Raw genomic sequence first — 18,813 nt, 5'->3', positions numbered from 1 at the left:
CTCTTCGTTGGTTTTGGCCGTTGGATCCACCCGACGCTTGGATCCGAGTGGTTTTCACCAGCCCTCGCGGCGGTTTCCACTCACGAGGATGGTTCTTTTCCTTCCCCAGTGGAAGGTTTTTACCACTCGATCTCACTATGCCAGGCTCCGTAATATCAATATATTCCGGAGCAGGTCGTGAGCAGCCCTCGTGGCCTCACTTCTTCTTTCCACTGCTCTCGGACACACTCCTCTGCGGGTGTGCGGTTCTGGTTCTTTCTCTTCTTCCTCTTTCTCTCTGCCGAGTGCTTCACTAGCCCAGCTGCTAGTTTGTTAGAACCAAAGCCAGCGTGGGCCAAGCACGCATGCAAGTACTAGCTAAGCGTCGAAGTGTGTAGTATAATTCGACCTAGAACAAAGACAGCGCGAGCACAGACACACCGAAAGCACCCAGTGCATGGGTCGCCACCATCCAGCCGTGATTGACGTGACACCGCTACTAGTATATCAGTCGCAAGTTGCAGGGATCGTGACCTGGTCGTGTCATCGGAATAAGAACCACGAGAACCTTGTTGGGGAACGATGGCGCGCATGATTGGACTGTCTATTGACCTTGTACAACTGCCAGGAGTTGAGGGTGACGCCACGCAATACACTGATCTCGAAGCATGGGCAATGCGGCAATCTCCTCGCATAACGGATCGAGTGCAGAGGACCTTTCTATGCACCACTTGAAGGCGGCGCATGGAACATAGACCTCTCAAGTATCAGTTGTGTGTATCAAGTTGTCGAGTTGAAGTTGTCGAGTTTGAGTTTTGTCTGGTCGAGCAATGAAGAGGCGCTCATCTTCTAGGACGACACGTGCCGTTGCAAGAATACCAAGAGTGTACCAGTCACGTTTGCCTCAACGACGCACAACATTGCGTAGGCAGTGTGGCCTGTCCACTCGAGCTGTCTCACGCGGGTCACGAGCGGATCCATCGATCGCGTCGTCGTTCGTGGCGCGTCGAGCAGCATACACATCAAGCCAGCGACATCTCGCTCACAGCCGCGTCGCAGTGACGTCAGCAGTTATTGTCCACCACCAGCTTGAGCTCCCACGTAGTACCGAACGACGAACGTGAAGAAGCATTGATGTACACCAGAAACTATCGCAAGCTTATCGGTTACGAGCTGCATCACGCCTTGTGCGCTGTCTCGAGTCTCCTGAATGCCACCGGTACGAGGATGTGTCCATGTGTCCTTCCAGAAGCGAGGACGACGACGTCCCTGCTCCTAACCTCCTGTGGTTGTCTCTCGTCTCTGCCATCAAGGCCCCGTGTGAAATGGGATAATCGTTGGGGCAAAGTGCGTCAATTGTAGCGTGTGCAGTGCCAACGACGTTTGTAGAAGCTGGGAAAAACCCCTTGGCTGCCATGTCTCGTGTGGGGCACTGGGTCGTCACTGGTTTTGCTCTAAATTTTCAATTGATTTCAAGATGGCCTCGCTGCTACAGTGGCGATTATTACACCACACAGCAATATTTAGTATTTCCAAATAAGCCATCGACCAGGAGCATGAACAATCAACCGCTTCCAACGCTCGAGTTTGTCAAGACCGGATTCCTCTTCAAGCGCGGGGCAGGTGGTCTCTTTGGGCGCAAGAATTGGAAGCCGCGCTACTTTGAGCTCACCGACTCGACCTTGCGCTACTACAGCTACCAAAAGGGCAAGAAGAAGGGCGAGCTGCGTCTCGACGGCATCGGGCGCGACGCCATTGAGGTCATGCCGACCGACTCCAAGAAGACGGGGACGTCCAAGTCGACGATTTGGCGCATTGCGATCCAGACGCCCAAGCGTCGACTGCTCCTCGCTGCATCGACCGAGTACGAGATGAACGAATGGATTTACGCGCTATAGCGCGTTGTAAAGGGTGGCGTCAAGCACCGGCACTCGGACATGACCAACTACAACCTGAGCAAGCGGGCGGACATTGGCGCGCGCGCCGAATCCTTCTAGCACATGCACCTTGATATTTATAATGAATCGTCTTTCATTCATTTTACACGTAGAAATATACGAGCGGAACTCGGAATGTTAGATCCGTAGATTCGATGCTTGGTCGGAATCGCGCGATTTTTCATTCTGCCAGCGACATGGGTTAGCTCGTGGTTCAGGACCACTGCGCCTCGGACACTCGTCTTGAGTCGCTGTCCCAGTAGGTGATGCTTGGCTTGCCAGTACATGGACCGCGTCATTACATGTCCACTCGTAAATATTCGCTTGATGGCGTTGGACCGTTGGGTGGAGTTGGTGCCGGCATTGGTAGCACCGCTGCAATGATAACAATCCAGCGCCGCGTTTGGGGACCCCCTAAAAAGGATCGAAAACATCTTTGATTTTGTATGCCACAAAACACGCAACATCAAGCTGCTTCAATCTGGCACTGTGCTTGGCCTTCATAGGACGCATATCATGACCTCGCTGCAGTGGTCGGTCTGTATATACAACAATAGTACTTGCCGGGTTGCATCGTTCATGGTGAACGCTGACAAACCACCTACACATGGGAACCGTTGTAGGTATCACCATTGCAAAGTTACCTCGTTGCCTCGTTCAGTCGTGTGAAGGGCCAAAACACAGCACACTATTGTATCCGTGTCCATAATGTGTACGCGCGGACCTTGTCTGTGACAGCATCCACGCACGGTCTTTGCTCGTGTCGACGGCATCGCGGTCGGTGGCAAGATGTCAGTGGTTTACAAAGTTGCGTGCCACCATCCACAGTCATCCGGATAACGCAATTTCGATGGGTCCCCCATGAGACATCCACGCGGATTCTAATTTTTACGACTGCAATCCGCAGCAGCAATCACCGCCGTATCCATCCAGCTCACTGGTCAATTTACCGCAACCAAGCATGTCCTTTGTCAAATCCGGGTACCTCTTGAAGGAAGGGTCGGGCCAAGGGCTCTTCCAGAAGAAGAACTGGAAGCGCCGGTACTTTGAGCTCACGTCCAGCACACTGCGCTACTCGGTGCTGGAACAAGATGCGAAGGTGCGCGGGCAGATCAACCTCGATGGGCTCTCGGGCAAGGCGATCGAAACGCTGGCGCCGGAAACGGGCGCTGACGTGGCACTACCAACGTCGCAGTGGCGCTTCGTTGTGGCCACGCACGACAGACGCCTCGTCGTTGCCACGTCGTCCGAACAAGAGATGTGCGACTGGGTCGACGCGCTCTTGCGCGTCTTGCACGAAGAGCCTCGCTTCGACACGACGCCAAGGTCACGCCCGACACTGTCGCCAAACGAACTCCACAAGTACCCGTTCGCCAAGCCCGCTGCGTATGGCAGCTTGCCCATCATCAAGCTCGCGCTGACCAAGATCGACGTGGCGGCGTAGCGCTCTTCACCGACGGTCTGCGATACCTTCGTTGCCACTGGAAGCGAACGAGTGTCACTCAACTAATTTACTGCATTTAGCGACTTCTTCGCAGATGTATGACGAGGCGAAGTAAGGGTGAGGATGGCGTTCAATCGCGGACATGCATCCCATTGCCTTGCTTGCTCGTGCGTATAAGAGCTTATCGCGACGCACGCTTGCATCGATGAACGTGCTTCTTACAGTCGTAACCCTTCGCAGTAATCGATGGTGACCATGGCAACAGCAGGGGTACATGATAGTGTACCCCTGGGCAACAGCGCGTAAAAAGTTTGGTTGCGCTTGGGAAATGTGCACGTGGCAACTTCCAAAAAAAGTCGAGTGGGAAGCTAACGCTGTCCAGAAGACCCCATCTCGTCGTGCTGGTCCCATATCCGCAGCTTGGTGGTCTTGACCCATTGCACATTTCATCTCGATATGCTCATCCACAATGGCGTCCTCTTCAAGCGCGGGTCCGGCCACGGCCTCTTTCAGCGCACGAATTGGAAGCCGCGGTATTTTGAGCTCACCGAGACGCACCTCTCGTACTACAGTCACCAAGGCGGCGCGCTGCGCGGCCACATTGACGTGGCCGCCGTCGACAGCATCGAAATGATGCCGGTGGACGCGGTCAAGACCGGGTCGTCGGCATCGACCAACTGGCGCCTTGGCGTCTGCACACCGACGCGGCGACTGCTGCTCGCCGCCAACTCGGAGGCCGACATGCGCGCGTGGGCGCTTGCATTCGTACGCGCGGCGGCCGAGCTCCGGCGCCACCAAAATCGAGGAAAATACACCGAACGCTATGTCCTGCGCAATGCGTAAACCGAGACCAGCAGCACGAGTGTCGTATGCTGATGCATTGGAACCTCAACGATGGCTGCTCGTAGCTGCACGAGAATCTGCTACGCAGCGCTCAGATGAGTCGTCCTTTCGGTGCTCGGCGGTGCAGGAACGGGCGGCGACGGTGTGTCCGACGACGTTGTTGATCTTGTTCTGGTATGCGTCTGAGCGTGCATGCATCCAGAGGTCCTTTCTGAGCGCGTTCTGCGTCCTCTCTGTGTGGTGCTCTCACTCTTGTAATGTACCTGCCGCGCGATCCAGCGTGCAGAAGAAAGGACAGTGTATTATACAGTGGAAAGGAGTTACTGGATCCACACACGCAGGAGGACGACGAGAACCAATTATGTCTGCGTGACCTTGACGCATCTCGGTGCTTTCTTGGCAACGTATCGGATGCGAGATTCACCGATAGGAGGCGATCCGACGAGCGAATCCGGAAGAAAGAGGGACAGGCAAATGTTGAAGATAACCAATGCAATCTGGACCGCCTCAGATGCAATTGTACGCGGTGCGATTATCCCACGCCCGTGCGCTGACACGGACGGGAGTGATTACTACAAGACGCCATCGCTTGGCATGCCGCCTTCGTTGACGATCGCAAGATGCAAGAAGCCTCGGCGCCGTTCGAGAGGAATCTAAACGTCAAGGTATTCCAAGCGTGCCATGGAACCGCGTAACCAGACGCCAAGATTCTGGTGCACGTGCCAGATTTGGGCGCGGGTTGGGACCTCCTACATACCGTACACTGAGACTCCAAGCAGCAAGTGGGGCGGCGATCGGAGCTAGTACCTTGGTGGACAAGATGCCACAGTACCCGGTTCGCTGCAAAAAAGCACCCACCATTCGCCTTGAGCTCAAACATTTGCAGAAGACTCGTAACTTGTATACGACGCCGCCGACTGTGCGTCATGGACAGGCCCCGCCTGCGGCTTCTGCACGCAGGCTGGCGGAGGAAGCCAGGAATCCGTGCCGTGACGCGGCGCGACCGCGTGTTACGCGCACAGCACTTCAACTTTTGCATTATTTTAGGGCCCTCCCCCTCTTTGTAGGTACCTCCACGTTTCTATAGGGACCATCCAAATAAATATCAGATATTCAAACAATGCCATATTTCAATGGGGACCCTGGGGTGGGCCATCCAAACTGCTGGCGGGACGCCACAAGTGTGTTAGCGTCGTCAAAAAATTGCCGAGAGTCGGAGCTTCGCGCGCTCCCGCTCCATGATCCAGTTTGCAATTTGCCAGCACGAGTAAAAATGGTGGCGACCACGGTCAAGACGGGCGTCCTCTTCAAGAAGGGCTCGGGCATCGGTCTCTTCAGCCGGAAGAACTGGAAGCCGCGCTACTTTGAACTCTCGTCGAGCCACCTCAGCTACTACGACGAGCAGGGCGGGAAGCTCAAGGGCGCGCTGCACCTCGCGTCCTTGGCTGCGCACGACATTGAAATCATGCCCTGCGACGGCCGCAAGACGGGCAAGTCGGCCTCGACCAATTGGCGCATCTGCCTCAACACCAACGGCCGCCGCTTCTTCATCGCGGCCGCGACCGAAGACGAAATGTACGAGTGGGTTCAAGCGCTCTTGTTTGTCATTGCGACGTGCAAGATGCACAAGATGCAGACGTGTGCCAGCGGCCTCTCGTCCCAGATCCACCCCCTGCACGAACGCGCCTCCTACGCCAAGACAGCTCCGATCGCAGGAGCGCTCTACTAGAGGCGACCTCTCTATGTCTATGCCGTCTATTTATCCTAAGTCAACACAATCGAACGTATTTAACACTCAAAGAGCCTTCGCTTGGTGGTGCACCGATACCGCCGCGCAGGGCGGTCATGTAAATGTACGTGTGGTTACTACAGGACCAGGTTAAAAGCCAGAAGCAGACGGGAAGTCGCATCATCTCGCAACGATCCAATACAAGCCAACAGGCACGAAGGCCTAGTCTCGGAGCTATGTAGTATGCATAATAAATAGTCCAAGAGCAGTCGAGAAGGGTCAATGGTCCATGTGTTCGCGCCATACAACAATCCGGCACGGACATCACACGTGAAATTCAGCTTAATCCATGCCTTTGTCGTCGGGCATATTTGGCGTCCTCGAGAGATGCACCAGTCTCCTACTGCCTCTCGATGCAAGAGCGGGCGAGAGCGCCCCTGCCTTGTAGCAATGCTAGCCTGCACGCCGGCCGTGATCACGCAACGAATACGACCCTGCACATGCCCGCACGTCCATCACTAGTACCCCCCGCGCCCTTCGCATACAACCGGTTTCAACAACCTAATCGTGGTTAGTCGACAGGCGAACACGACGAGGCCGTCACGTGGGAGTATCACGGCCACTCAGCAGCCACTCGAGCAAATCGACGTTGCCATTTGAGCACGTCAACATTGCACGTTTTGATTCTCTCTGTTGATCGTTGAGTTTCAGTTGGGCTTGGATACTGTGGTTGTGGTCACCCCCTGTCACACGACACCGATCAACGCAACGTCCGATCAGTTTCCATTTTGCATGATGCCGATCAAGTCTGGGGTGCTCTTTAAGCGCGGCGCGGGCGGCCTCTTTCAGCGCAAGAACTGGAAGCCGCGGTACTTTGAGCTCTCGGACCATGCGCTGCGCTACTATACGCACCAAGGCGGCGCGTGCAAAGGACAGGTTTGCCTCGACGACCTCGACTCGAGTGCGCTCGAGCTCATGCCGACCGACCTCCCCAAGACAGGGTCGTCGGCATCCACGGGCTGGCGCATTGCGATCCAGACGCCGACGCGTCGCTTTGTCGTGGCAGCAGCCACGCACCGCGAAATGACCGAGTGGATGGCGGCCCTCTTGACGATCTTGGCGTCGCATGCGAAACCAAAACCAACCAAGCATCGGAATTCGAATTGCTTTTGCCCGCGCCCGATCGTTGCCTTGCGATGAACGACGCATTGTCATCTATTTAACTAGTATCTATTTATCGCTCTCGTCGATCGATTTGTGACAATTCGACTTGTCTGAATTGAGATTTTCACACTTTTCTCTTGGCACATTGCGGATCACAGCTGTCGTGGGAGCGATGCATCCCTTGTCGAAGTTCAGTCAGAATGGTCACGCAATTGCAGCACGTGGTATGCTAATCTACGCCAGGGCTAGGGCTCACAGCCGTGATGCACTTGAAAGGCTTGTTTGGATCCATGTTGTTAGCCTGCGAAACTCACCATACCTCAGTGGCGCTAGCTTGTCGGGATGCATCGCTTGCCATACCCAGCGATAGCGAATGCATAGCGAGTTGGCTGCCAGGGCGCGTGGCGGGGCCGTGGCAACGGGACATGCGTCTGCTCGGATCTTTGCCCCGGATGTCCTTTCTGTCGCACCGTGTCCTTGACAGTTAAAAAACACGCAACTTGCGCCGCTAAATGCATGATGGCGAGGCCTGTAGCGACCTATAGACTCGATACGTCGAAGGCAGCGTGGGCTTTGTCGGGATAACGCAAAGATCGAGTAAGCCGCAATCGGGCGCGACATCGTTCGTCGGTCTGGCTCCCGCCGCCTTCAAGGTGGTGGATCTGGTAGACATGGCTGCAGCTTCGCACGAACACTTCATTGCCGCAGCGACGATCTCTGCTTGCACAACACGCCATACTGTTTGCTCTATCTACTCTACCACAACACTCTAGCGAGACGATTGTCTACCTTGGTGGCGCCTCAAGTCGTGCAGCGCGCGGCTTCGGCTTGACCAGCTAAAATTGCGTGCAAATAGCCCAGCGTCGCAGGCCGGCCAAGTTTTTTTCCCCGCCCGTGTAATGTCGTTCGACGCGTTTTCATTGGTTAAAACTCGCCTTTCGTGTCCAATGGCATCTTGAGGCCATGCCATATTTGGATTTGCACGGACCATGGCAGCAGCGACTGGCCGCGTCAACAAGCACGGCGAGCCCGTGGTGAAGGCCGGCGTGCTCTTCAAGAAGGGCTCTGGCGGCGGCCTCCTCAAGCGCAAGAACTGGAAGCCGCGGTACTTTGAGCTCACGCAGAACGCGCTGCGGTACTTTACCTTCCAGGACGGCGAGGTCAAGGGCGAGATCATGCTCAAGACGTGCGGCGAAGACGTGCTCGAGATCATGCCGGCCGACTCGATGAAGACGGGCGGGTCGGCTTCGACGATCTGGCGCATCGCGATCAACGCGCCGTCGCGCCGGCTCCTCATTGCCGCGGGCACCGAGCACGAGATGAATGACTGGGTCGACGCGCTCCTCGCGGTCTTCCACGCCAACACGAATGGCACCGACGTCTTCCAGCAGGCGCGCGGCAGCCTCGCGGCCAAGGAGCTCGACTTTGCCTCGATGCCCCACATCAAAAAGTCGATCGCGTCGCCGAGCCGGTCGAGCGCGTCAGGTGGCAGCAGCATGTTTGTGCGCCCGTCCCAGACCTACTACGTCGAGCAAGAGGTCACGCGCGCGCCGCCATCGTACGTGGAAGAAGAGATCTCTCGACCCATGCCCAAGGCTTCCTCACCACCGTCGTCGTCGTCGCCGCCGTCGTCGATCTACGTGCCGACGCCCGAGCCCATCTTGTATGCACCGACGCACCCCGACCACATTGTCCACCACGAAGCGCCGCCGACGCCGATCATCACGCCAGTGATCACACCCGTCACGACGGAGGCGCGCAAGAGTGAGAAGGGTCCGAACTTTGATCCGTCGGGCGAATACGCCTTTTAGTAGTTAAAGCATCCGTCATAATATAGAAAAAAACTCGTGGAGATCGCAGACTTGGTGCGGTATCCTAATCGATGGCAAGGGCCCCGGCGACGACGGCGGCGACGACTGACGACGGCGGGAACGCAACCGTGTCCCGGAGCTCGACCGACGCCAGGTTGTCGTACGCAAGGAGCGTCGCGGCGCAGGCTGGCGCAAGGCAACGCTCGGACGAGGCATTGCGTGCATGCAAGGCCTTCTGGCCGTGCCTACATCTACCCTGAAGACCTCCCTTTTCCTATAGGAACGTACCAGGGAATGGAGTCGGCGAGGCGATTGCTGCCGCGGGCGTGAGCGAAAACCACGCGCAGCTGTGCATCGAGAAGCGGCCCGAGAGATGCTGGCAGCGTGGTCACCGACGACGGAAGCGACGCATCGGTGCAGGCCTAGGCGTGGTGCGTTTGGACTACCAAGCGTACGTATGCTGTCGCGTACCCACGGTCGGAGCGCTGCCTCCATGAGGATAAGGCCTTCGAGATGCACAAACAGGGGCGTCGCTGCAAAGTTGCGATCGACGATCGCATGGCCAAGCGCCGCAGCGAGGGTAGCATCGTCGCTCGCCAGCCACAGCTACCGATTGAGGTGGTGGGCTCAAGAGATAGATAAGGAGAGTGGTGGTAGCGCACCGGTGCGTGCGTGCGCTGCGGATGCGCGACGAGCCACTGCTGCAAGAAGACGTGCGCCTCGGCGACCGCCGACGCTTCGGGCAGGTGCAGCCACAACGCAGCATGCAACGTCGACGGCGTCGCGCACGGCTTGGACGCGCCCGACGAGAGGTAGACGACGAGCGGCGCGGCAGATGGAACACTTACTGGAGCTGCCTCGAGCGAGAGCAGCGGTGCGTCGGGCGACGTCGATGTCCTGGCCGTAGGATTATGAAGCGCATCAGGAACAGGTGGCGTAGTCGTACCAGACGAGGATGTTGGGCCCGAGGGCATCGTCGAGCATGGTCTCCTTGACCGAGCCCCAGACAACGAGGATGACGATAAGGAGAAAGGCGGCAACCGGCCAGCGGTCGCGCAAGGTCGGCGACGACGACGGCAAGAGCGGCTGGCGATCGTCCATCAAAAGTCCCACTGTTCACTACCTCGGGTGGCAAGGTATCCGGATGCACCGAAAGGCCAGCATGTGCTCGTGATGCAGTCGTCTTTTCGCTTGCCATGTATGTGCCCACAATCTAATACCTCTGATACGACCATATTTCATTATCTGCAGCAATGGCTCGCGAGCAACCGCACCGTTCTGACGACGTTATTGTCGGTGCATCTCGAAGGCCGTAGCCCAATGGAGGCAGTCGCGCTGCTGCCACGCCAGAGCTTTGAAATGGCGATTCAGTGCCCTCGCCGGCGCACCTTCAACGTGAAGCCACCGCTACAAGCCGCCTCAACGCTTGCACTTGTCCGAGACGAGTGACGACCGTGACTGCAACGGTCGAGCCCGACGCCGATGCGTCGTCGCTCATCTCGAAGACGCATCGTTGACCGCCTCCGCACGCTGCATCGGGCGCCGTGCATCCTCCTCCAGGCCAGGACCAAGTCGACGAAGAAGATGTGGCTGCGATTGCAAGCGCGCGGGCCATTGTAATAGTAGAAGCGTCGTAAGCTCGAAATCATGCACGGCCTTCCAGTCACATCCCATGCCGTCGTCTCGCGTTGTACTTGTAGAACTCGTTGCATACCTGCCCAAAGGAGTGTGCAACTCGCAAGACTATCAATGACCTAGAGTCTGTTGATGAAGGGGATCTTGCTGGCTGTCTACGCCACTAGGACGAACACTACGCCAGTCGACCATGGTAGCGTTGTGATCGTGAGCTTCGTTTACGCCATAGATGTTGTTGTTGGCTTCAACAAGGAAGTGGCCATCTCGTTTGGCCCACCGGATCACTCACTCTACAAGTACGTGGTATTACCGAGACCGTCGCGACCTTGCAGTTGGTTGCACTCGACAACTTCTGCTGGCCACCCATGGCACCTGTGATTCCGCACTCTCTCCTCCCGGTTGAGCCGTGGGGACGATAAGACTATCGGTTTCCCGACTTTTGGATCGTATGTGACCGGCACTGCTAACCAGAGCTCGTGGTCAGTCTCAAAATCGCCGTTGCGTGCACAACTCGTGTGTTTCCAAGGCGCAATGACGTGGCGCAATGAGCGTGCGCGAGACGGGGACACAACATTGAAATGGACTGCATAGAATGACCAAGCTTGAATTGAAATTTGCGGAATGGCATAACACTCATAGCACATCAAGATCCCAGCACCTCATCAGACCAGCCAAATATCGAGACATGGAGGTTTTATCAGGATAGAAACACCCAACCAAGCCAGCACATCCCACACCAGTACCACACCCTGACGACCAACGCTACCATACACCAGCATCCATGTTTTGCCAGGTACAGGCCCCAAGTCCGAACTATCAATGAACGCCCCTTGCAACCAGCGTGGCGAGCTTGCTTTGTACTCGGTCACCCGTGCACCCGACGACGGTGTCGGCGACAATGGCGTGGATTTAGCCTCTGGCGAGATGCGTTTATGGAGGTTCGACGTGGATTCCACAAAACGCGATCTTGCACAGTTTCGGATTTCCAGCGTGTAGCAACCCAACCATGGGCATCTCAATGCGCAGCGCGAGCCTGCCGACGCACCCGGGCGAGCTCAGCGTCGACTTTTGCAGCCTTCAGGTAGCCGCCCACCGCCGCACCTCGAGCGCTGACCTCGGCGTCCTAGGCCGACACGCTCCAGCGATACGTCGACTACCACCAGCTGCCGCTGCCATCGTCTGCGACAAAAGACGACCTTGCGATCCGCGTCGCCGCGTACGCGCTTCTGGCTATAGCCCGTGGCCTTATGCCTCTCTGTGGTGTAGCCATTTCAGCGAAACGGTCACCATGTTTGAGGACGAGAAGGCCACCATCATGTCGTTCTTGACCTACGTACGTTGCGCTGGCGGTATGGACGCGTCCCGATGATCCTTGCATGCACTGTAGATCCGTGAAGGCCCGCGCGACGCCGGCGACGCAGCCGATCAAGGCCCTCGGTGACGCCAAGCGGCCACGGGCTGCGACGCCCGACGACGCCATGACGTCGGGTGACGACATCTCGAACGACAGCAACCGGCCAAGTAAGAAGGCCAAGCGCAAGGAAAAGCGATACTGCATCTGCGACGGCGAGAGCTTTGGTGCGATGATTGCGTGCGACAACAACGCCTGCAGCGACCGCTCCAACTGGTATCACATGCAGTGCGTCGGCCTCGAGACTACGCCCGAGACATGGTATTCCCATCCTCGTTCGACAGCACCGTTGGCATGTCCTAGCATCGATAGGCTCTGTCCGCTTTGTCAGCCGCGAGCTGCAGCACCTTCCGAGCTGGTGCCGTAAACCGTACAACAAGCCATCCAGTGTATGGATTCTGTAAACTCTTCTTGTAGTGTTTCGGAAGCCGGCGCTCAGCACGACATACGGCGACATGATCTCGCACGCGCTTCGCTCCATGCCTCGCGGCGAGGTAGAGACGACTTGATTCCTTGATACTTTTGATTCCATTGGAATGCGCAGGGAACGTTCAAAGACATTTGCGAGTACATTGAAGCGCAGTACGAGAGTCAACTCAACTGGAAGCTCGAGAGGTACACAAATTGTCCATGGCGCTGTAGACTGATGGACGATCTCCACTAGCGACCAGCGCAAGTCGCCCGTGTGGAAGTCGTCGGTGCGAAAAATCCTCTTTTCCAACTCGCGTTTCAAGCGCCATGCTATCATCAAGGGCGTCTTTTGCCTCGTGCCGTCAACAGCAGCGTAGATAAAGTGCAGACAAGTTGTCATTGATAACAACAACAGACAAGTTGTTGTTGGAATAGGATATCGGGCTCGAGATAGCGTGACGGCGGTGGCCTTTACACTAGTTTACGGTAGACGCAGCATCGAGCGATCTAGAAGCACCGCTATGTAGCCACTTGATCGTGTCCTCCCTTGACGTTACCCCGTACAGCCACCACGCTCGGCACTGCGAGTGCAGTAGCGTGTACCGGTGGAGATGCTCTTATAGCGGAATCAGGCGCGAGGATGTCGCTGTCCTGGACCCTTCTTTGGCAAGGGTGTGCCCGATGATGCCAGCAAAAAAGACGGTCACCACCATGGTCTACCCAAAACGCTTTTTTAAGACTTCATACCTTTTAGTATACAACACATATCTGTATTTTATTTTTGGACCATCCTCCCATTTTGGGTGGTCCTCGTGGTGTGGAACGGGTGTCATCATTGACCGATATGACGTCGACAAGACGGTCGCTCGAGCCGACGACGGCGCCTCTCTCGACCACAACTCAACGGTACACGATGCGTCAATCGGATTATTAGTGCGAGCTGTTTACGTAGAGAGAGCACCAAAACTACAGCGCCGGCAGTTTCCACGACGGTGCCGCCTCCTGAGGCCGCTCCGACAAAGGCCTCAGCCTCGAACGCGCGCGGGAAGCGGTATGCTATCTACGACCGAATAAATATTGCATGCTTATCAGCTGAAAGGTCTCTTGCTGCAACCATGGACGAGAACGACGCCGAGCAAGCACAAACTGCGCGCTGCCGAGGTCGCCGAAAAGCGCGCCGCCACAGCCGACGCCCAGCGACAGCGGTGCATTGAAGAAGGCAGAATGCGGTGCATGTCGTTGCCACCGAGCATGGGGTATAACGCGAGATAGGGCCTCAGAACGGCAGACGATCAGCGCTCCGTTCCAGCACGACATCGATCCCAACATTACACTTCCGACGGAAGACGCATCGAGCTTCGTGGCGTTCGAGAGCGAGGACGAGCGAGACGACGAAGACGATGATGATACCGGCGTCGACTTACTCCTCGGCGCCATCGACACAGCATTTTTCCAACGACACGGTAATCTCTTTCTGGAGCATCCTTGCCTCATGGGATTGTGGCGTAGGTGGCCCACCTGCCGTCTCGTCTGCGACGATGAACGAAGCCACTGTGCGCGAGCTTGGTGCGACCGGATGGCATTCCGTGGTAGAGGACGATTCTGTCGCGTGCCAAGCGACCGACCCGCCGTACTCTGGCTACTCTGGGCCAACGCCCGACGTGTTGCGCATTGCCGGCGATCCGCTTGCGCTCTTTTTCTGCTTCATGCCCAAGAAGATGTGGAAGAATATAACGCACGAGGCCAACAACTACTGGAGCGCCACGATCCAGATCCACGCTAAAAAGGCCTTCCAGCGTCCTGGCAACAAGAAGACACTGGACGAGATTGAAAAGTGCTTTAAAAGTAAAAAGTTGCAGTCGCGTCACCGATGATCGGATATCGATAGGCATCCCGCGCGTGAAGCCACATGAGCTCATGACGTGGCTCGGCCTTGTGGTTGCGAGATCGCTCTTCCGTCCTACGGGGCCGCTCGTGCTGCACTGGAAGACGGAGTCGTACGGCGCGTTGCCAGCCGGAACGTTTGGCCAGTTCATGGCGCGGAGCCGGTTCAGTCACATCACGCGGGCGCTCCACTTTACCGACAACGCCAACCCGGCCGTGGCGACTGATCGAGCGAGGAAGATCCGCCCGATCATCGAGACCCTGCAAAAGACCTTCAAGGAATCCTACGTGCACGACGAGAAGATCGCGTTGGACGAGGTGATGCTGCCGCACCGCAGCAGTTTCAGCCGCTTTCGCCCGTACGGCCCGACGGAGCCCAAGAAGATTGGCGTCAAACTCGTTGCGTCTCGTTGCTTAAAGTCGTACTTCTGCTCACGGTACATATACGTTCTCGGTCCACCTCTGCTGGATTGAAACGAATTTCATTTCCAGATTCAAAGTGTACTTGAGCAAGAAGGCAACCGATGGAGAGACGGACATGGTCACGGTTGCCCGCAACCTCCACCATCTTTTCCTCGGTACGCCTTTGAAAGGCTGGCTGCCTACATTCCCTGTCGTATCTTGGTAGGTCTTGTCGACATGGCACTGACAAATGCCTATATTGTCCATCGCTACGCCGTCGACGCCAACAAGTCGGAAACCATTCCCGGCTTCGTCGCCCGTGGCCGCTTCACGTTTCTCGTCGACTTGCAGAAGGCACTGTTGCAGCTAGATGAAAGTGCCTTCTCCGACGTGCCGCCACCGCCGACGGCCCCACAAGTCGTTGGCACTTCTCACGTCCTCGAGAAGACCAAGGACACGCAGCCATCGGGAAAGCTGCGGGCTTTGACGTGCAAAGTGTGCGCTGCGTTGGCGGCCAAAGGCGAGAATCCGTGCAAGGTCTCCACGTACGTACCCGTAGTACAAATCGTCGTCGTCTGACTTTATCGCGCAGGTTCTGTCGTGGCTGTCCAAAGAAGAACGACCAACACGTCTACCTCTGCGGTCGGTTGCGCGAGTACAACGGTGCCCAAGTGACGTGCTACGACATTTGGCACCGCTTGTGGCGCGCCGGCTCTGCGGTCCCCGCCGGCGTGCGCAAGACGCGCAGCCGCCCCGTCACAAATGCGTCGCCGAAAGCACATATTGAAGGCAATACGTTCATCATCTAGAAGAGTAGCGCTATGATACAAGGTCCATCCACCATACTACGTGCTTCATTTGCTCTGTCAATGCACCGCGTCGCGTGCTAGGAATGACGCGACGGCGCTACGCAGACGTCTAAATCGTTGTACGACCTACTAATATCCCGAACGTCCAGAACATCTCTTCGCCAAGTGTTGCGAGGACCAAGATAGCGGTTCATCTATCAGGCCGTCCTGCCAGCAGGCGGCGCGTGATCCTCCCCGCTCGAATGGACAACCAAGCGAGCCCCTAGACACGCGAGACAACGTATCTGCAACGATGTGCAGCACTGGTCGCCACGATTGTGACAGCGTCAAGCGAGCCACGGTGCACCCAAAAGTACGACCCAAAGCACCCCGAGTCGGGGTGATAGGGTAAAAGGGTCGGGGTCCCCGACCCTTACCCTATCCTACCCTAAACCTGACACGGACCACCGCTGTACTTTGCGACGAGATTAGAGTGCAGTCGAGCGCACCCGTCCCAAACTACGCCAACATGTCATTTGAAAATGGCTCTGGTACACGCGTATTAGTCGACCCGCCACAATACCATGTGCCATGCTTGCTGCTTGAGGCTGTTCTGCGTTAGATGGCCAAGACATATCGTATCGCATTGGCTAGAATATTCTTATTTTTGGCCAATCACAGGCGATTAGCTTCGCCATGCCAGACGATCCCCGGGGAGTGACCGCTTTTGACGCCCCAATCAAGTTTAAAACGAAATCGCTCCAACTTGGAATAGAGATAAAAGACACTTTGGAGAGTACGTTGCGCTATGTCGCATTGTCAGGCGACGCGTACAGCACGAGAAATGGTCCCTGTTATTAATCATGGCAGACGCCATGCATAACCATATATAGTGTCTAAATATGCCTATTCATGGCATATGCCACTATGAAAAAGCGGAGCGGCCACAGAAAGAGTGGCTTGCGTTCTCAACGCTCTGTGGTACGCTCGTCGCGCTCTAGCTGCAAGAAAGCTCCAGCAGTCAAACCGATCACAGTTTCTGCCCATGGCGCCACCGCAGTACTCACCCAACGAAGCAAAGGACTGCACTTTGTTCTAGTGTGTTGTAGTAAGCCCTGGAACGCCGCTGAGCTCACAGCGTGGTTTCTTTCGCGCTAACCTACAACTTGACGCCGAAAATGACAACGGTTTTGCCAGACATCCTACGGTACGCTCTGCCTCAATGACCAAACCCAAGGCGACCTGTGGACATGATCTGCACTGCCGCTGCGTCGTTGCGCAAGTAGCCAAGTCAACGCAGCGCCTCTCCAACCGCGCTAACTGCCCGCTCCAGCTCCAGCAGCAGACATGGCTGATGGACGTGTACGCTAGATAGTAGACCACATGTATCGATGGTGGCGTCGGACCACCGAGTCGTCGTCGCGCCCCATGGTTCGGCGTAGCATCGGGTTGTATAGAACTGCCGTTCTTGCCGTCGATTGCCATGGTGGCGAGGGTGATGAGGCCTAGCATGACACGAAGAGATGCGATACGCAGATGCGCCGAGACGACGACGATGGTAGCTTCGACCAAGGCATCGTCCAGCGCCGATGGCAGGACAAGGTCGAAGGTCGCAGGCAGGACAAGACCTATGGCGCCTTCTGGCGCGTGTCGTAGGTGGAGCGGTGCAGGGCGCGACGGCGCGTCGTGCGGTCCTTGACCTGGCGGCGAGGCGCAGGCTCCATGGTCTCGTCCTGGTCTGTGGTCGTTGGCAGACCCAAAACGCTACTCATCCTAGCGCTCTTCTCGTCCGTGCTGCTCGGAGCATCGTCGTTGCCGTCGCGACGCAGCAAAAGCTCCTTGACGATGGCTGCAGCCGTCGGGCGCGCCTTTGGGTTGAACGCCAGACACTTGTCGGCGAGGTCTTGGAGCCACGCCGGGCAGTTGGCACTCATCTTGGGGCGCAGCCGGCCCGTGCGAACCAGCTCTTCGACGCCGCTGCGATCCGTGAGATCCGAGTATGGCTCGGAGAGTGTGTCGAGCTCGGTCAAGACGACGCCGAACGAGTAGATGTCGGCGGCCGTCGTGTACGCTCGCCCTTGGCCTTCGCACCCGGGCACCCGCAGCACCTCGGGCGCCATCTAGTACTTGGTGCCGACGTTGGACGACATATTGCTGTCGACGTCAAGGGTCCGTGCCGAGCCGAGGTCGCCAAGCCGAATGTAGTGGGTTTGCGAGAGGAAGATGTTGAGGCTCTTGACGTCGCGGTGGACCACGGCGACGGTGGAGGTCGGCGAGCGCCAACGCCAGCACCAGCGCCACGTCAATGGTCGAGAGGTCGAGGCTTACGTGCCCGCCGTACTTTTTGTCTCGGAGGTAATGGAACAAGTCGCCTTGGTCCATAAACTCTGTGATCAATTGTCGGGCTGTAGAGGCGATGGTTGGGCGCGACCATGTGTGGCGCGTGCGAGTTATTGTCGAGGACTGCAAGCAGCGGTAGCAAGTATGGCGACGTGTAGCTACGCATGTGTACATCATCGATATTGGCATGTTGAGCGTGAGAGAAGCCACGTAGTACGTTTGCATGGTGACCATCTCGTTACGCAGTATGGGCACGATGTAGTTGGGGTACTTGGGTCTTTTCAGCACGACGGCTTGGCCTTGGTACGTGTCCTTGTCGACTGCCACACTAGGGCTAGGGCAGATGGACCCGTCGATCGCTAGCTCGTCCACACGCGCCTAGCTTGCTGGCTCGCAAGATCATGTCGAGGGAGCAGTATACCGTTGCGACAGCAGGTTAGAGGTGCGGATAGAGCACGTGTGCCACCACATTATGGCCGCGCTGGATGGCTAGCGCCAGAAGCGTTCGACCTTGTTGTTCCTATGACGGTTGTCTCGTTCGAGTTGGGCATATCCATGGATCCGCAACTGTACCGGCCGCATCGTTGAGGCGTCTGCGCCAATCGCCAAGAGACAATACACAGCGTCGTCGTGGCCTTCGGGCACGGCCCGCAGCAAGGCCTTGTTCAAGCCGTCCAACAATCCCTTCGCGTCCATCTATGTTGTGGAATCAACCGGCTCACGAACCAGATCTGTGCCACCCAACACGATACGAAAGCCGGCAAGCAGAGCGTCTCGGTTGCGAAATGCGTCTGGAGCCTCCAGACCCGCCCATCTGCCCGCCTCCTACCGGTAGGTTGCAAATAGTAGTGACGTTAGAGCAATGTCGGTCCATCGCAAAATGAGACTCTAAAATCGATTTAAACTTGGTTTTGTATTATGATGTGCGAAATACGACAGTAATACGACGCTATTGCGCCGCCATGCGGTGTTGCTCTTTATCCGGATGTGATTGGTTGTCAAAAAAACGGTATATGCCACTTGCCGACGATGGAG

At 56.7% G+C, this 18,813-nt stretch overlaps 9 protein-coding genes across 9 annotated transcripts; 7 read left to right on the top strand and 2 right to left on the bottom strand.

Annotated features, from left to right (window-relative positions):
* Positions 1-1,535: 1,535 nt before the first annotated feature.
* SPRG_12223 (hypothetical protein) lies at positions 1,536-2,029 on the top strand (the record flags this gene model as incomplete). The annotated part of the gene is made up of 1 exon (XM_012351868.1): positions 1,536-2,029. One exon carries the CDS (start codon positions 1,536-1,538, stop codon positions 1,875-1,877), a length of 342 nt encoding a protein of 113 aa, XP_012207258.1. The 3' UTR covers positions 1,878-2,029.
* An 848-nt stretch (positions 2,030-2,877) lies between these two features.
* Positions 2,878-3,444, top strand: SPRG_12222 (hypothetical protein; the record flags this gene model as incomplete). Its single annotated transcript, XM_012351867.1, has 1 exon — positions 2,878-3,444. One exon carries the CDS (start codon positions 2,878-2,880, stop codon positions 3,358-3,360), a length of 483 nt encoding a protein of 160 aa, XP_012207257.1. The 3' UTR covers positions 3,361-3,444.
* Positions 3,445-3,816: 372 nt separating this feature from the next.
* SPRG_12221 (hypothetical protein) lies at positions 3,817-4,203 on the top strand (the record flags this gene model as incomplete). The annotated part of the gene is made up of 1 exon (XM_012351866.1): positions 3,817-4,203. One exon carries the CDS (start codon positions 3,817-3,819, stop codon positions 4,201-4,203), a length of 387 nt encoding a protein of 128 aa, XP_012207256.1.
* A 1,267-nt stretch (positions 4,204-5,470) lies between these two features.
* SPRG_12220 (hypothetical protein) lies at positions 5,471-5,932 on the top strand (the record flags this gene model as incomplete). The annotated part of the gene is made up of 1 exon (XM_012351865.1): positions 5,471-5,932. Exon 1 carries the CDS (start codon positions 5,477-5,479, stop codon positions 5,930-5,932), a length of 456 nt encoding a protein of 151 aa, XP_012207255.1. The 5' UTR covers positions 5,471-5,476.
* Positions 5,933-6,727: 795 nt separating this feature from the next.
* Positions 6,728-7,132, top strand: SPRG_12219 (hypothetical protein; the record flags this gene model as incomplete). The annotated part of the gene is made up of 1 exon (XM_012351864.1): positions 6,728-7,132. The coding sequence occupies one exon, from the start codon at positions 6,728-6,730 to the stop codon at positions 7,130-7,132; it is 405 nt and encodes a 134-aa protein (XP_012207254.1).
* A 938-nt stretch (positions 7,133-8,070) lies between these two features.
* On the top strand, positions 8,071-8,954 carry SPRG_12218 (hypothetical protein). The gene has a single exon (XM_012351863.1). It carries the CDS (start codon positions 8,086-8,088, stop codon positions 8,905-8,907), a length of 822 nt encoding a protein of 273 aa, XP_012207253.1. The 5' UTR covers positions 8,071-8,085; the 3' UTR covers positions 8,908-8,954.
* SPRG_12217 (hypothetical protein) lies at positions 8,910-10,008 on the bottom strand (the record flags this gene model as incomplete). Its single annotated transcript, XM_012351862.1, has 5 exons — positions 8,910-9,152; positions 9,196-9,329; positions 9,379-9,513; positions 9,570-9,804; positions 9,854-10,008. 5 exons carry the CDS (start codon positions 10,006-10,008, stop codon positions 8,972-8,974), a joined length of 840 nt encoding a protein of 279 aa, XP_012207252.1. The 3' UTR covers positions 8,910-8,971.
* Positions 10,009-11,548: 1,540 nt separating this feature from the next.
* On the top strand, positions 11,549-12,741 carry SPRG_12216 (hypothetical protein; the record flags this gene model as incomplete). The annotated part of the gene is made up of 8 exons (XM_012351861.1): positions 11,549-11,623; positions 11,670-11,758; positions 11,809-11,875; positions 11,940-12,214; positions 12,285-12,316; positions 12,371-12,447; positions 12,498-12,568; positions 12,618-12,741. The coding sequence occupies 8 exons, from the start codon at positions 11,549-11,551 to the stop codon at positions 12,739-12,741; spliced, it is 810 nt and encodes a 269-aa protein (XP_012207251.1).
* A 4,325-nt stretch (positions 12,742-17,066) lies between these two features.
* SPRG_12215 (hypothetical protein) lies at positions 17,067-17,820 on the bottom strand (the record flags this gene model as incomplete). Its single annotated transcript, XM_012351860.1, has 3 exons — positions 17,067-17,558; positions 17,601-17,672; positions 17,731-17,820. 3 exons carry the CDS (start codon positions 17,818-17,820, stop codon positions 17,067-17,069), a joined length of 654 nt encoding a protein of 217 aa, XP_012207250.1.
* Positions 17,821-18,813: the final 993 nt, after the last annotated feature.

The sequence above is a fragment of the Saprolegnia parasitica genome, assembly GCF_000151545.1.
Source record: "Saprolegnia parasitica CBS 223.65 unplaced genomic scaffold supercont2.88, whole genome shotgun sequence".
NCBI classification, from domain to species: domain Eukaryota; phylum Oomycota; class Saprolegniomycetes; order Saprolegniales; family Saprolegniaceae; genus Saprolegnia; species Saprolegnia parasitica.
Note: the sequence above shows the minus strand (reverse complement) of the source record. Positions and strands in the feature narration are given on the sequence as shown.

What these genes read in the sequence shown, in the direction of transcription:
- SPRG_12218 (XM_012351863.1), top strand. Translation starts at nt 8,086, where the DNA reads ATGGCAGCAGCGACTGGCCGCGTCAACAAGCACGGCGAGCCCGTGGTG.